Source organism: Zootoca vivipara, chromosome 7, assembly GCF_963506605.1.
Source record: "Zootoca vivipara chromosome 7, rZooViv1.1, whole genome shotgun sequence".
Classification (NCBI taxonomy): Eukaryota; Metazoa; Chordata; class Lepidosauria; order Squamata; family Lacertidae; genus Zootoca; species Zootoca vivipara.
Genome location: NC_083282.1, coordinates 65,246,061 through 65,263,377, shown reverse-complemented (window position 1 = coordinate 65,263,377; position 17,317 = coordinate 65,246,061). Strand labels below are relative to the sequence as shown.

Below are 17,317 nucleotides of genomic sequence, written 5' to 3'. Positions count from 1 at the left end.
GTAGGGATAGGATCTTAGCTAAAAGGTAGTAAATTAAACTGCAAATAACTCCCTTTGGAGTCCTGTCTCGTGTCATCTCAACATTTTAACTGGAGACCTTTTCAACCCCATTGCACTAGCCAAAGTTCTTATGCAGGCTTCTGCTGGCAGGGCACAATAATTGACTCCCACCCTTTGTATGGATGTAGCAGGACTACTTCACTCCCCTACCTTTAATATGTGGACAAAAATTGCACTATATTGCATGATCTTCTTGTTTATGGTATTGAGGCTTGCATTCAATGATTTTTAGGATAAGCCTCGGATTTTTGGTCACTTCTGTCTACAGCTATAGATTTCTCACTGTTTGCTAGCATGACCAAATACATTCTCAGAGCAACAACAGGAATACAGTTAGTGTCCAAGTAGCATTCACTTGCTGCATGTAACAGCCAACAACCAATAAGTGCCTGCTTTTCCCGCACCCCTTTGCCTGCCTCTTTGTCCCCTTATTCTCCCCTGCTTTCCCTTCAGCATGATAATCTACAATTGCTGCATGACTTTTGACTTCACAGATGGTATGAAATGTATGTGTTACCATAGTTGTACTGGCTATAGAGAAACTATTTCTTATTTTGTTGTGAACAGAGAAGGCTGTCAGATGAAATTGACAAATTGAGATTAGAAATTGACCAGTTAAAGACAAGAAGTGGATCTTTTCTTGACAGTGTACATACAAGGTGAGAATATTATTATTTTTATATTATTTTTCATGGCAAATACCTCTGTGACAATTTGTTGTTGTCGTCACCATTATCCTAATCATTTATTAAATTTGTATATCTCCCTTCATCTGAAGATCCCAGGTCAGTTCATAACAGAAAAATACAAAATACATAATAAAACAAACACAAACCAATGACCCCACATACTGATGGGAGGGGGGGTTGTCTCTCTGAACCAATGCCTCAGCCTGTGTTGCTGTATCTGCAGACTTTTCTTTGATGTTTCTCACATCCCAGAGTTCTTCACATTGAAGCAGAATGAACAATCAGGTGGGCTGCATTTATTGAAACTTGCAAAAATGTTCTTGGCAAAATTTTAGTTTTGGCCTCTGTTACTTTGATAGATGCTGCTGAAATTGAAGGGCTCCCAGAGCCCAAGTGGCTGTGTCACAAATTGTTTTCATCTTAATGGCAACTAAAACATAGGTCTTCTGCGTACCTGACGGTTGTATCATAGCAGAGCCTGATTTCTGGTGGTCCAACTGGGTTTTAGCTACACAGTTCATAGAATAGAATTGTAGAATTGGAAGAGACCCTGAGGGTAATCTAGTATAACTGCCTGCAATGCAGGAATCTTTTGCCTGACATCTGGCTTGAACCTGCAACCCTGAGATTAAAAGTCTCGTGCAGTTGGGCATCCTGGGGATCTAAACAGGAACACTGCAGACTGCTATGTTTTGTTGCAAGTCCTTCTTGCAAATAACACAAAAGAAGCTTTCCCACTCTCTTCTGCCTCTTCAAATGCTAAACTGGCCTAATATAATTTATCTGAAAGCAAAATCTGACTCTTTGCTATCACTGTGTGATCCAGTAGAGGGTGCAATTACACAACATGCCAGCAAAATAGATAAGACAGCAAGCACCTACAGTGCTCTAGCTACCAGTGTTTTGCTTTTGTTTTGGAGCCTAACTAGTAAATAGGAAGGATAACTTCTGTAATGGGCATCAGTTCTCTTCACACATTACATGTTTCATATTGATAGTACATCAGTTTATAAAATGGTGAAATTCAGACCTGCATTTTTAACATGGAGCTTTGGTGTGTTTCATTTTGTACCTGATTATCTTGCTAGGGTTTATTTAGTCAGTACACTGTGGTCTTAAATGTTACCTGTCTTAAGCCTCTGTGATTTAATCTAAAAAAAAATATTGATCCTCGGGTATTGTCTTTTGATTGCAACCTTTAATAGGTTTAGTGGACACAGTAACCTTTAGTAGGTTGTCTACACCATTGTGCTAATCCTGTTCTTAGTAGACAATATAATTGCCCACTCTGCACCTTTTGTGGTGGCTCATGGCTCCTTCAATCCTTGGCATGTCCAGTTAAAGATTCTCCAATAAGCAAGCTGTTGAGAGAACTCTTCCTGAGATGCTGAAGATAAAGTAGTATGGACTACAGTATTGGTATGATTGGGAATAATGCAGCTCTGAATGGAATCTGTGCTGTCTTTGGCAGTCATGTGATTGCTACAGTGAACACATTGATGCAGTTCAGCCCACATTTACCCTGCTAGTATGTAACCCATTTTTCAACTAGCTTCACTGTGGAATTATCAAATCAGAGTTACTGTTGCGAGTGCTGTGTTTAACCATGACTGTTCATGGAAAATTACTTACAAGCCAGGGAAAAAAGGATGATGGTGAGAAAAGGAAGTTGAAGCCATATTGTAAAGGGAAGCCATTGGAACTGTCATGCCGGGTCTTGCTAACCCTTGTAATCCGTAATCTGTGAAACTGTAATCTTCAGAGAAAAACCACAAGCCCTGTAATGTGCTGTGTTGTTTGATCACAATTTCTGGTAATAAGAGGCATACAGACGCAGTTGAATATGTGGCTGTTACGTTCATATATAATGACATGTTCTGCTATTTTATGAGATAAGGAAGAAAAGTAAGATGAAAAATGAAATATGAAATCATGTCGCTTCACTCCTAATCCATCACTGGTGGCAGTCTCTTCATTGGAGGAAAAGAGATGATATCCCTTCCATGTACACATATCATTGCTTGTTCAAACAGCCTACTGACAGATCCCTGACAGCATAATCCTTTGCATGTCTATTCAGAAGTAAGCCCCACTGAGGTAATTGGGGCTTACTTCCAGGTAAATATTGTGTAGGATTGCACCCTGAATTCTCTACACTGTTCAGCCATTATGGATTGAATTCAGCCTCTTTTGTCTGAATCATGCCTAGTTTAAGGAACACCTGACAGGTTTTTCTTTCCCCTGCTTTGCAGAGATGGTTACTATGTCCCCCTACTGCTGTCTCCAATCAGAACAAGAAGGTGCACGTACTGTAGACACTGGAGTTTGAAGGGGGAAAGTGAAGCACTATTGTCTTTCACCTTCTCACTTATCAATCACTCTTGAATATAAAAAAAATCCTTCCAGTAGCACCTTAGAGACCAACTAGGTTTGCCATTGGTTGGTCACTTAGTTGGTCTCTAAGGTGCTACTGGAAGGAATTTTTTAATTTTGTTTCGACTACGGCAGACCAACACAGCTACCTACCTGTAACTAGAACTCTTGAATATGTTCGTACTAATGGTCCGTTTTTGTGTTCAGGTTCCATAGACTCTGTAAATTATTCATTTAGCCACAGAAGTCTGCAGTCTTACATTATTGTACTATGAGGGGATTTCCCAATTTTTCTCCCCCTCCCCCGTGGCTTCTCACAGGCCCCTAACTTCTTCAAACACCATTGCTTGAATACCTGGGGTTTCATTGATGATTTTCATATTCTGCTATTAACCTTAGCAATCTAGAATAACTTCTTGTTTAGGGATATGCTGCAAAATAAACCACAACAGTCTTTTTGAGCCAAAGGGTTAATGGAAGGGTAGATGGGACTGAAACTGGCTTTTGCTACAGGATGTGTCCTTGTATTGCAGAGGCAGATAATTGTGTTGGATTCTCCCCCACCCCCAAATATCCTGGAACACCAGAGTGCTCAAATGATAGGGCTGGAAAGTGCTGCACCCACTGGGGATCTCAGCTGTCACTTTCACTTTGATCTCCTCCTCTCCAGACTGAAATGAGGCTCTTAGGCTCAGCCAGTGTGATGAGAGATGGGTTGGTAGCCTGTATGTGAGCCTGGTGTGGCATGTGATAAGCTTGGCATATAAACATTTAAAATATTACTCGAGTATGATTTTAAATTTCAAAAGTGTGTGTGTGTGTGTGTGCACTCTCACACACATTTACGGTACTTTAATAAGAGACTCTGCATTTCAAGCTTGCTTCTAAAGAACTGAAACTTAATACCCTTTCAATTGACCTGGTGGGCTTGCATTAAACTCTAAGTAGAAAATTAGGAGCTGCTTATTACTTGCTAATCAATGGAATGCTTCTTTAACATTCAGGGTCAAGTTCTTCAAAGTTTGGATTGTCACATACTGCACTCTTAAGTGCTTGTTTAGCTATATATATTGGCCTCTGTCCAACAAGAAGGGACATGGAAATGGGTGTTGCACATGTGTTTCCCAACACTGAAGAGATTCTGGAGCAAGATCTTGAATACCACTGATCATCTATTTGGAGGAAATGGAGTTTTCCTTCCTTGACTGATGATTGGCAGCACTCTAACCCCAACTTAGTGATTGCTATTTAAAGTCTGTTGTGACATTTGTGTTTTTATTGTTTTAAGCTTCTTGTGACTACTTTAAATTATTTTGTTATAGAGTAAAAACATTGTGAAAAATGAACTCCTGGAATGTTCTTTTCACCTTTGGGAAACACTCATGCAGCAGCAGTGTCATCTTGTTGAATCAGGGTGCTACTGAATAGCTTGCTTTCCTGATTTTACTGAGGGAAGGTTACTGGTTTTCTTTAAAAGTAAAACTAAATTCAAGGTGTTTCATTTACCAAGGGATGGACATGTGTTGACCAGAACTGTTCCCTGTTCCCCACCCAGTTTGGACTTTCCTGGTACTGGTTATGTACCCAAATTGCTGTCTGAATCTCAGTTATCTAAATCTACATTCACTGTACATGCTTGTATGGATTTCCTGTTTTTCCAGACTTACAAGTAGTTGAATATTTTGGCTGTGAGACAATGATAGCATACTGTGTTTCTCAGTGTGTGTTTTGTTATACTGTCAGTATCTGAAATTACTATCTATTTTAGACTGGTGAAAAAACAAGTAAAAATATTAAAACTATTTATTACGAATTATCCCCATTAAACAAAACTAAATTATTCTATTTTTATTTACTTAGGAATTTTCTCCTCTCCTGCTCTTTTCCCCCCCATAGGTCGCTTGTTGGAAGCACCCCAGACCTCAGGTATCCCCTGAGTACTATTGTCCATGCACCAGCCGAGCCCTTTGGAACACCCTCCAGTCTTCACCGGGCACCAAAGAGCCGATTTACAACTCTGCGGGAAGACCCCTCCAAGGTAAAGCTCCTGATGTTTGCCTTGCTCCAGCTAATCTTTAGCGGGCAGCTCCAGTTACGCCTGCATCTTGGAGCATATCACAAAATCTTTGTGATGGCAGCAGCTGCAGCAGCTGCCCTGCGCCTTTAAACGAGGGGCTTTGGCCTTTCACTCGGCAGTAACAGCTGCAGACCTAAACCCCTTCTGAAGGAAAGAGACTCCCTGTTGTGCAGAAAGGCCACTGGATGGTGGCCAGGATAGTACTTATTTGATGGGCTTCTGTGGAGGATGGTGAGATGAAGTTTCAAAGGTCTTTGCTATGCTGTGAAATCTGGGCAAGAAAGAAGCCTGCTGGAGCCCTTATGCCTTACTGCTTAGTTTGAGCGTATACATGTATTGTTATAATTACTCTTAGAAGCCAAAGGACTAGCTTGAATGCTATAGATGTAGCTACATGTTGAGAAGAATGAGAATGTGTTGCATATCATCCCTTTAAGGCCCACTTTCAAGCTTGAATGCAACTTGAATTCACTTAAGTTTTGTTTTAGTGGAAGTGTCTCAATTCAGTCCATTTAAAACGGGCAAAAGTCAAAGTGTGAACACCTTGGTGAATTTTGTTTGTTTGTTTGTTTCAAGGGTGGATAGATGTACTATCTGTCTTTTTTCCATCAGGAAACTCAAGGTAGTGAGTGTATTATTGGAAGAGTTCAAAGGATCAATTACCATAGTTGCAGAGTACAGGAACGAGGATTTTCTTGTTAAGCTCTAGTGCATCTTTCCTCAACTTTGGATCTCTAGATGTTCAATTTCAACCCCAGCCCAGTATGACCAATGGTCAGAGATGATGGGAGTTGTAGTCCTACATCATATAGTAAACCAAATATGAGAAGACTACTCTAGTATAATGAACTTACAGCTCTGTATGGAGCTCACAAATACAGTTAGAGAACAGGCAACTATGAAATTAATAGCAGAGACATGGATACTATAGAAAAATTAGTTGCTTATTCTTTTGGTAGCAAACTGTCATATTTATGCTGAGATATAAATAGTAGACTGTTATGTGTACTGTATATCAAAATGCTTTATTGACACTTAAAACCATGTTTTGCATGATGTTCTGGCAGACTATAAATTGTGTTTTTGTGCTTCTTTAACAATATGTGGTCCAGACAAAGCAACATACTGCTTGCTTACTTTGAGATGGTTAGTAAACCTACTGAACTTCTTTCTACACAGTTATTTAAAGGCATGCTGTTGACCAGTATCAAATATGGCAACTCCAACGCTATAGCAAGCCATTCCCAGACTGCCTTAAACAAAAGAAACTATGTTTCTCTTAGCCATTTCTCTGGCCTTCCATTTACACTTTTCTCTATTTGTAGCCAAGGGAATGCCAATAAAGGCTGCTTAATCCCCAAAATAATTTTCTTAATTCCTGCTACTGCTATACCTTTCAAAAGTTGGAGATTTTTAGAGGAACAAATCCATACTCCCATAAGTTCTAGTCTGAGCATCGTTCTATCAAGGTTGCCTAGGTGAAATCATCCATAGCCCAGGATAAATGAAGGCCCTTCATTTCAGAGTACAGCTATGGGAAATGGCATTCTTCCCTTTGGCCCCTTCTTATTGGAGTTTTAACATGGTGGTGGTTGCATGAGTTATTTTGTGGTTTTATGTATTCAGGATTGGGACCTTGCTCAGCCAGGTGGGGTCCTTGCCACTACATCTCACACCTTTGACAGTGACCCAGAGATCTCTGATGTTGATGAGGATGATCGGGAGACTGTGTTTAGTTCCATGGACATGCTGTCACCAAGCGGTCACTCTGATGCCCAGACCCTTGCTATGATGCTGCAGGAACAGCTTGATGCCATCAATGAGGAGATCAGGTATGGAATGGAGCAGTCCATCTCATGATATTGACTTGAATCTATCTATATTTTCACAGTGACTCTGAAAAAAATCTAAATAATTTTGTTTGGACTACCTCTCAGAAAAAGTGAACTGCTTTCAGTCATCTCTAATCTCAATCTTCTGAAGATCTCAAAGCATAGTATAGATGAAATATAAAAAAAATATAGCAGTCTGCATAATCCATAAAGCCTGAAGACATACCTTGTAGCATTCTCTCTGGAAACTTTAAAAAAATAAGATGGGAGGAAGAGCTGAACCTGGGAGGGAAATGAAGACATGAAACAACCAATTTGGGTTGCTGCAGAGGACCCAGGTGGCGCTGTAGGTTAAACCACAGAGTCTAGGGCTTGCTAATCAGAAGGTCGGCGGTTTGAATCCCTGCAACGGGGTGAGCTCCCGTTGCTCGGTCCCAGCTCCTGCCCACCTAGCAGTTCGAAAGCACATCAAAGTGCAAGTAGATAAATAGGGACCGCTCTGGCGGGAAGGTAAACGGCGTTTCCGTTGTGCTGCTCTGGTTCGCCAGAAGCAGCTTTGTCATGCTGGCCCCATGACCCGGAAGCTGTCTGCGGACAAATGCCAGCTCCCTCGGCCTATAGAGCGAGATGAGCGCCTCAACCCCAGAGTCGGACACGACTGGACCTGATGGTCAGGGGCCCCTTTACCTTTACCCTAGTCACATAAAGGCATATGATTAGTTGCTAATGTTGTCTCAGCACTGGTTTGAATGTAGTACTGAATAGAAGCATATTCTCATCCAGTGCTCCCATGCTCTAAGAAAACTCAACATTGCTATATTAATCAAAGAAAAATGAGTAATCTTCCATCTGTCCCCAACTCAACATCATAGTTGCAAGTCCACAGAAAACATTTTGTTGTGCCTCTAGTCTAATGCCTTCAAGTGAAACTGAAGTTTTTTGTTTATTTTTTAAGGTTGAGGAAACTAATGTTCAGGAAGCTTGGTGATTTCCACCAAATCTTTTCCTAGATTCCGCACAGTGATAAAATAGGAATAGGGTGGCTTCTAGTTCCAGCTTTAATTTTCTAATTTAAAGGAAGAATTCAACATTGAGCTATGTTTGCCAGACAGAGCATGCCCTCTACTCTTCCCACATGCACTGTTCTGGGGGTTTTCACAACTCCACTCCAAAAGCCCAGGGTGTGTGCTAGGGGAGGAAAGGAGGGGACAGCTCTCTTGCACAAACAGAAGTATTCATGCAGGACTTCTACTGATGGAACTTGTTTGGTGAATCCTACCCCAAGTTACCTTGCATTTATCATTTGTCAATAAATATGCCGAAGGAGTTTATGGACTGAAGCATATGGAGGCCAAGCTTAACTTTTAATAAAAATGTTAGTTTGTTAGCCCTATGGATTTTGAAAGTATTACAGATGTGACCCATATGTAAGGGATACAGAGTATGAGCTTGAGAGCCTGGCAAAACAGTTCTTAGGAAATAGAGTCCTTCAGTGAAATATCAGAAGCTGTATTCTAGCTCAGAGTTCTTCAGCCTTGGGTGCCCAAGGTTATACTGCAGCTCAGTACAGTACTTTTCTTCTAGATAAAAGGTGACAGTACTCAACATGAAGTTGTTACAATAAAGTGCCACACCTTTAACCAGTGTTTTTCTTCCAGAAAAAAGGTGTAGGTACTGCGTATCTTTGAGTACCCTCAGAAAAAAAGCACTTCTGCAACTCCCATAATCCCTAACCATTGGCTAAGATGGTGGGAGATGGTGGGGGATCCCAGGTTGAATAACTCTGCTATAGCTTATTGAGTCATGTAGATGCATAAACCATGGAGTAAGTCTTGAGGAGGCTCTTGGGGAGATGGTGGTAACTAACACATCAAGGAGAAGTGGGGTAAATTGCTGCCCTCTGGGTGAAATGGTTCTGAGTTGGAGCCATTGAATACCTTTATATTTTTCTGCATAATATGACTAAGCGGATAAGAATTCCAAGTGGTGTTTGTCTAAATAAATATTTTAAAATGCATTGCAAGCGGAGCTGAAATGCCTGTTTTCCTTTAGAATGATCCAGGAGGAGAAAGAATCAACTGAGCTGCGGGCTGAGCAGTTGGAGAGCCGTGTCACCAGTGGTAGCATGGAGGCCCTGAATCTAACACAGCTACGCAAAAGAGCATCTATCCCCACCTCCCTTACTGCCTTATCCTTGGCCAGCTCATCTCCTCCTGTCAGTGGGCGCTCTACTCCCAAGCTCACCTCTCGCAGTGCAGCTCAGGATCTTGATCGGATATGCAGCATGACCCTGGTAAGCAGAGAAAGAGGAGGAAGACAGGTCGGCTGTTTGATTATATATGCTGTCCTTAGAATTGTCTTGCTGCTTCAGAATATCGTTTGTGCAGACGGCAGGACTTCTGGCCTTTAGCATTTCCACTTGGGTTCTATTTATCGTGCATAGGAATTTAATTCAATGACAAAATTATATGCTGTTTTGTTTGTCTTCAGGAGGCCTTGTCTATCCTGCCTGATGCCCACAATCTCTTGATGTTCTCTTTAGTTCAAGTTGTAGCAGGCCTTTTACAGCATCAACAGTTTGCTTTCTCCTTCATACTGTTATTTTAAACTAACTTCTCTACTCTTGTGTCTGGTTTTTCACAGCCAAGTGACTTGAGGAAACACAGGAGGAAGCTACTTGTGAGTCTATTGGTTTATTTTCTCTTATGTGTATTCTTGTTCCACTTCTGTAACCTCGTTGCCCTTCTGCTCCCTCGTTAACCCTGTCATAACTATTGTCAAGCAGGTCTAGTGCACTAACATAGTGGAGCTGGCTTTATTCTGGAAAACCTCTGTATGCTGAAAAGAGAAGTGGTGGAGGTTGCAAAATATTGAGTTGTTTTAGGTAGGGACTCTTAACTTGCTTATACTACCTTCATTGCTTCCACAAAATGTTGTTGGCATCTGTCTCAGGAGACAATGAAGGAGTGCACCTTTGGGGGTGAAGTCAAACCATTGGAGAGTTACAGCACCTGCTATGGCTGTAGAGACCAATATGGGAGAGACCTATTTTGTTGCAGCTGGGGCAGATGAAGGCGTCCAGTTTTGTTGCTGCAGATGCACCATGACGTTTCTTCTCTCTGCGCTCCTCCCAGCCATCATTCCCCTTTCTGGTCACTGCTGTAACTACATGACCTAATAAACTGTCTCCAGGCACTGTGGTCTTCTGCAAGGGATTCCCACACAGCAGGGTTGATGTTGACAGCCTTCACGTTAGGTTTGCACACAAACAGCAGAGAATTGGCTAAATTTTTCCTTAGGTCTGCCAAGTTGCAACCTGGAGAATCTGATTTCGCCTTTGTCTTCTGCGTACCTTCTTCCTTTGCGTGCTGTAATAGAATATTGCAATCTTCTACAACAGGAAGATCAGAGGAGGAATAATTAGAAGCAGGGCTGCAGGACAGTTTCCCTCTGCTAAATGCTATATAGATAATTGTATGTCAAGCAGTAAATACACAGCTATTACTGAGGATCCAGTGGTCTTTAACTAAGATACCCTGCACTCAAACCAAGATCTCTTGAATGTGCTTTTCTGCTGGAACATATATTTTATCGAGTGGTGTAGCTATGCAAATATTATTGTAGATTCATATTGGTCAGTGTCTGTAACATCACTGACAAACATCATAACTCTACCCACCATGACTGTGCCATTGTTTATTTTAAAAATAAAGTGCATAAGAAGACCTTAATCTGTGATAAGTCACTATGCTGTGCTACGCATACATTGCTAATGTACTTTTCTCAAGTCTGTGCACCTCCTCAAAATACAAGTACATAATGGTTAACCTATGATCAATTAAAAAATGTTGTGATCTCTGGGCTGTGCATAGGCAACATCTTCAGTGAGAAAGGAATAAAACCTTGCCATCTTTTAATTGCAGTGGATACAAACATTTTCACTCAAACTTTGTTGCCATTTCCCCAATACCCTGAAACTGCTGTGCTGGTTGTATGGCTGTCAGAGGCACTAGATTAGAGATTGTCAGGTTGAGGCTAGAACTGGTTTGTGGCCATAACTAAACATGGAGGCTGTATTCTCTGGCTCAGGGGTCCCAGACATCAGTAGTCTGAGAAGAAGAGAACTGAAGCCTTAGGTGCAGTAAATGGAATATACTATTTTGTTCAAGCAAAGGCAGAAGTCCTGGCTTTTAGTATCTATACCATGCCTGGGCAGAGACTGATGCACACCCCTCTGTAGCCTTAGCACAACATATGGAACTTCACTGGGCCAGTCTCCAGCCTTGTACTCTGAAGTTCCCAGTTCTAAGCCTCATAATCCTTACCATACGGTAAAGGTAAAGGGACCCCTGACCATTAGGTCCAGTCGTGACCGACTCTGGGGTTGCGGCGCTCATCTTGCGTTATTGGCCGAGGGAGCCGGTGTACAGCTTCAAGGTCATGTGGCCAGCATGACAAAGCCGCTTCTGGTGAACCAGAGCAGCACATGGAAATGCTGTTTACCTTCCCGCTGTAGCGGTACCTATTTATCTACTTACACTTTCATGTGCCTTCGAACTGCTAGGTTGGCAGGAGCTAGGACCGAGCAACAGGAGCTCACCCCGTCGCGGGGATTCGAACCGCCGACCTTCTGATCGGCAATCCCTAGGCTCTGTGGTTTAACCCACAGCACCACCTGCGTCCCTAGCATACAGTAGCTATGGCATTATTGATGGCAAGGAACTTGTTGGTGAATGTGTATTGAATTTAGTTCTTTAAAAATAATTCTTCTCACATTACACTTCTTCATTGCAGTGCTGCAGTGCTTGTGTAGAGCTTAAAACATGGAGAACCAATTAAAAAGAACCAATTCTCCATCAAGAAAAAAACCTTTTGGTGGGAGAAATCTACAAACCCATTTTATTTTGGCAGGATGTACTTGCCCTGTTTAACCTTTTTAAATGGTGGCAAAGTGGCTCTTCCTCATAGTGACCCCCCCCCCCCCCCACATCCATCTAGCTTGGCCAATTATCTTCCACTATTGGTGCAAGATTGGGGCTCTATCTATGAGTGCCCTTAACACAATGAAGTGTTCCTTTTGCTTCTGAAAAATTATCTCCATACACAGTTTTAGTATTCTTTAAAAAACTACTAATTTTGCATTCAAAACCCACCCTACATGATGAATAGCATAATTGCAGCCTGGCTGGCTATGGTAGTGTGCAGCAGCATACCCCTACCATTCCCTGCATGCTTCCACCTGCTGCTTCATTTTTATCTGTTGTTGTGTTCAGCTTCAGTGCCTGCCTGTGATTTGTTCAGTGCAAATGAGTTTGGAGATGACTCCTGTTTAAACAGTAGCGTGTATTCTCTCCACCCACCTCCTGTCCCAGTGGCTATGCCTTATGTCTCTAGAAGCATGTTTATTCCCTCTGTTTGGGTGCTTAGATCTTGCTTGTAGTGTCAGATTCTATTTACTTTAAGGAGAATGCTTTGGGAAAGCCAAAGCAGTTTCTCTTGACTTCCTATTTATAGTTCAGCATGACAGAAATGGAAGTCCTAAGAAAATCATAATATTGAGAATCGTGTCATATTTCTAAGAGAAGTAAGAGGCTGCTTTGCTGCACCCCAGGGTCTGTGAGAGCAATACATTATTTTGGCACATGCTTAGCTTATGTTTACCACTTTTTTCTCACCTTGACTTAGTGCATGCAGTGCTCTTTAAACCTGCCCCTTAAATTGCTGTTGCAAAGGAGGCATAAGCAGGGTACATGGTCACCCTCCTATCAATCTTTGGGTAGTGCTGCTTGAGGATTGTTCCTTGGCTTAGGCAGTAAATTGCCTGCTCCCAGTTGTGGACAACATACTATGGAAGGATACTTCAAGGATGACCCTTATAACAGTGGGAAGCTACTTTGGAACCGATGGTACCAGATGGAAATATGCTCATCTAAATGATGACAACACTTACCTTCTTCAAAGATCTGTGCAGTTTGAATGGTCAGACTCAAAAGCAACTCTGTATATGTGTTGCTTCTAAGTTAGAGCATAGGCCTTGGGAAGGCAGAGGCAGCTTTCCTTGTTGCTACGATGGTGATGGGTCGCAACCTGTCTCCTCCTTCCTGCTGTTATTGGGCTCCATTCCCTCCCATTAGGGCTACATCACTCCAAGTGACACTGATAATTGTCACTCAGTCATCCAGGCCTTTGGATTAGGGCCTGCAGTGAGCAGCAGCCCCCGAAAATGCATGTGACCCTGTTCCACCTTCTCCTTTAATTGAACTGGCAGGTGAGCTATGCTGATGGTGAGTGAGCTAGAGATGGGAGGGAGGTGCTTGGACAAGGATCTGCACTCTGACCTCCCCTTATTTGTTCAGTCACCAGCTGGTCGAGATGAGAGTCGAGAAGATAAAACCACCATAAAATGTGAGACTTCTCCTCCTTCCTCACCCAGGACACTGCGGCTGGAGAAGCTTGGACATCCTGCTCTGAGCCAGGAGGAAGGCAAGAGGTATAGGGGGCTGACAAGAGAGGGGAGGAGGGGCTCCGCCTACTGTAGGTAACCATTAGTGTACTGTATGTTTAGTTAGATTGACAGGTTGGATTAGAGGTTATGGAAAGGTATTCTGAAATCTTTTCCAATTCAGTTAGGAGAGTGTCACATACTTGATCAACATCTACAAAAGTTTCCTGGATAATGTGTCTAAAGCTGATTTTGTGTCCCAATTCTGATGAGAAAGGTACCAGAATTAAATGTGTACTGCAATCTGCAACTAGCTGTTAGAAACCCAAGCATGCACTTTTCATTCATTTGAGCTCCTTCAAAGATAGATGGCAATAGCTCTTCAGAATGTCATGTAGATGATCTGACCTTTCCTTTGTGGAGAAAACTCCTAGTAAGGGATCGATGAGGCATAATTGGAACATTATATCTAATCTCTGAAATGTCCATTAAATGACAGGAATGCTCATGAAAATGTGGCTATACCGTCAGCTGTAGTTGAGTAATTGGGTCAGTGATGTATCTCACCTGTATATGCCCACAACATTGTTCCTGGCCCTTTGCTTTCTGGCCTGTTAATATGGCATTCTTTGCTCCTTGATTGCATGGCATGCAAATAGGTGTGAATTTGAGATGTGTGGTGATTGTTTTAATGACTGCGGATGTCACAAAGGCAGTGAGACTCCCTAAGGCAGTAAGAGTCTCTGTTTAATTCCTAAGAAGGGTGGGAATCTCTGCCAGGTGATAGGTTGGCTCTTCTCCAGACTGTTGGCTGTTATCTTCTCTTTGTTCCTCTTAACTTTCTAACAGTACCTCTCCTTCCCATGAAGGCAAAGTTGTTCCGAAATGGAAGACTGATGTTTTCTAAGACTTGTCCATAGGGAATTTCTAAGGTCTTTCTGATAACTATCATTCCCTGTATTTCAAAGAATAGCACATCCCTTTACACTAGGGATGGGGGACTGGATCCAACTAGTGGGCCAGATTCCTAATTCACATACCCGTGCAGGCCAACTTTGACAGTTGGACATAATGATGCCTGGTAGTTGACAGCTGTCAGGGTTCAGAGGATGATGCTGTAGCAAGCAGATTCAGGGAGCCCCGTTTGGAGAAAGCAGAGGAGAAAAAATGCTATATTTGGAGGAAGCAATTTGAATGGAAACTATTTCCTCCCTTGGTTATGCTAGGGAATTTCCAATAGGGAACTCTCTTGTGTAGCCAGCCTAACAGGGCTTCCTGTAAGAGCCATTCAGCCCTGCTTGCAGAGGAACAGTTGGAAGCTCACTTTAAATTTCTGATACTTCTTTTGTAGGCATGTCTACATCTGACCCACACCTGATGTCACATACACCATCAGGCATGGGGCAAGTGGCCATGGGGAATGACTTCATGGCCAAATTAGGGACATGTGTCAGGCTTAATTAGGTCCATTGATGGTCACCACTCTTCCATAGACAGAACTCCATTTTCCATCTTTCTCCCATTTTCTTATCACCAGTCATTTGGCACATGTGGGTGCTGACTACTGTCCTCCCAAACAGGGAGTGACTGAACAGTTCACTGTGAAATGTATTAGGGATGTTTTTTGTAAAAAGAAGAAATGGGACTGACTCCAAGAGAACAATGGCAAATAATTCATTGTAGATGCTGACAGACTGAATATCTTGCTGTTTCTTTCACATACTTTAGCTTTTTAGAGGACCAAGCAAGTAATCCCAGCAGCAGTAACAGCAGCCAGGATTCTCTGCACAAAGGTTCCAAAAGGAAAGGCATCAAATCTTCTATTGGGCGCTTGTTTGGAAAGAAAGAGAAAGGACGCTTGATCCAGTTCAGCAGAGAAGGCGCTACTGGGCAAGGTCTTTGATTCTCTTCACTCCTTCTAAAGAAATATTTCTGGGGCAGCTGACCATTTTGGATAGGGTGCACTCCCTTTTTCTCTCACCCACCCTTAGTAAAAAGGAAAAATAGATGTCAGCCTGGATAGCTCAGTTGGTTAGAGTGCAGTGCTGATAACACCAAGGTTGCAGGTTTAATCCCTGTATGGGATAGGTAGCTGCATATTCCTGCATTGCGGGGGGTTGGACTAGATGATCCTCAGCATCCCTTCCAACTCTACAATTCTATGATTCCATGATTTTAAGTGATGAGATTGGAACACTATGCCAGTTATACATTTTCCCTGAATTATTGTAAGACTCAGATTATATTTCCCTTTAATACTGGTGTGGACCATCTTTATATGGTGCCCATGTATGTAAGTAGCACAGTGCAAATAAGGACAGTGGGGATGAGGAGAAGATAGCACAAAAACTGTGTAGATCCATACAAGGCACTAAAAGCAAACACTGCAGCCTATGAGAATTTGGGCTGCTTAAAGCATATGGAAATCAATGTCATTTTAGCAGTCCAACTGTGTGTAGGATTGTAGCCAAAGTGGATTCTGGAGATGCAGAGCAGAGAATAAAGTTGATGGCTTGATGATCAGTTGAAACTGCCTGTATTCCCATGTAACACTAAGTCATAGTTAAGTTCTTGGTAGCAAAGGGAATGCAACAACTGGGAAAATGATGCAGAATATTTGTTGGGTAGATAAATTGGCTTATTTTTTAGCATTTGTGAGTCACAATCTAATCTAATTCTTTATCTATTGTGTTTCTCAGTTATGTTGACAGATTCAGAAATAAACATACAGGACTCTCTTGGTCTTGGCAAACTAGGAGCTCAAGCAGAAAAAGACCGACGGCTCAAAAAAAAGTGAGAAAGCCTGCTTTAGTATTCCCTTCAGATATGTTGTTTAAACATACTACCTTCAGAGAACATTTATTTGGCTGCCAAATAAAATGTACCTTTTGTACATTGAACACAGAATCTTTGTGTGGCGCAGAGGATTCTGAGAGGTATGCCAGGGTAAATTCTTATGTGGGGCACCAGCCAGGCCTATTAGAACTATCACACTTGGTCTGTTAGTGACTCTAGTTACTTTCTTGCAGCTACACTCTGCAAGAGAGTATTGTTTATCTTTTTAAATCTATGTTTTATTAGGGTAGCTCCTGGAATTCTCTCCCAAGGGAGGTGAAACTAACCCCAGTCCAGGTGGCATTAAATGGGCAGTGAACACACACTATGAGGTTTCTAATGGTGTCTAATATATGACTGGAGATTTTCATTATTTTCATTTTTATTTCAAGGTTTTAGATTTATTATTTGCTACTTGATTTAAAAAAAATGTAAACCACTTGTTAGGACTGAAAACAGTATAATTTTTTATATGAGTTTTATAAATTACTGGCTGTGAACTGTTGAGTGCACAGCTAGCTAGCAAGGAAATGGTTGTATTACCGCTTACTGCTTCTCCTTCCAGACATGAACTTTTGGAAGATGCTCGAAGAAGGGGCGTTCCCTTTGCTCAGTGGGATGGCCCAACTGTAGTCTCCTGGTTGGAGGTAAGCTTGCCTCAGGCTCTTCAGATGATTAATGGTATCTAGTAGATGACTTTGGCTCTTTGTAGACAGGTTATTTGCCATTTATTTCGATTATTTGACTTAGTCTTTCTTCAAACAACCAGACTCACTACCACACATTGAAATTAATTCTCGCATCTTCTTTAAAATTGTGTCCCTAAATTAGAATATATTTTTAGCTAACCTTTTGAAGTTGCATATCAGTGGTACAGTATTGTGTTGTTAATTTAAAGCAGCTGCCTTTTAATTTCCCACAAGGAGATAAATTGCAGCCTGGTTCCTATCTCCAGTAATGGGTTCAGCCTCCCAATTATTCATCTATTTATTTGTTGTATTTGCCTCTG

General features: G+C 41.8%; 1 protein-coding gene across 11 annotated transcripts in view; it reads left to right on the top strand.

Annotated features, from left to right (window-relative positions):
• Window positions 1-17,317, top strand: part of PPFIA4 (PTPRF interacting protein alpha 4) — a 106,755-nt gene that overhangs the window by 66,497 nt on the left and 22,941 nt on the right. For all 11 annotated transcript variants that reach the window (XM_060277209.1, XM_060277207.1, XM_060277204.1 and 8 more), the window contains 9 exons: window positions 628-719; window positions 5,019-5,160; window positions 6,826-7,031; window positions 9,084-9,324; window positions 9,675-9,710; window positions 13,388-13,521; window positions 15,202-15,368; window positions 16,173-16,266; window positions 16,874-16,955. In XM_060277209.1, the coding sequence (XP_060133192.1) occupies window positions 628-719; window positions 5,019-5,160; window positions 6,826-7,031; window positions 9,084-9,324; window positions 9,675-9,710; window positions 13,388-13,521; window positions 15,202-15,368; window positions 16,173-16,266; window positions 16,874-16,955 (1,194 nt within the window). The remainder of the gene's footprint in view (window positions 1-627; window positions 720-5,018; window positions 5,161-6,825; window positions 7,032-9,083; window positions 9,325-9,674; window positions 9,711-13,387; window positions 13,522-15,201; window positions 15,369-16,172; window positions 16,267-16,873; window positions 16,956-17,317) is intronic.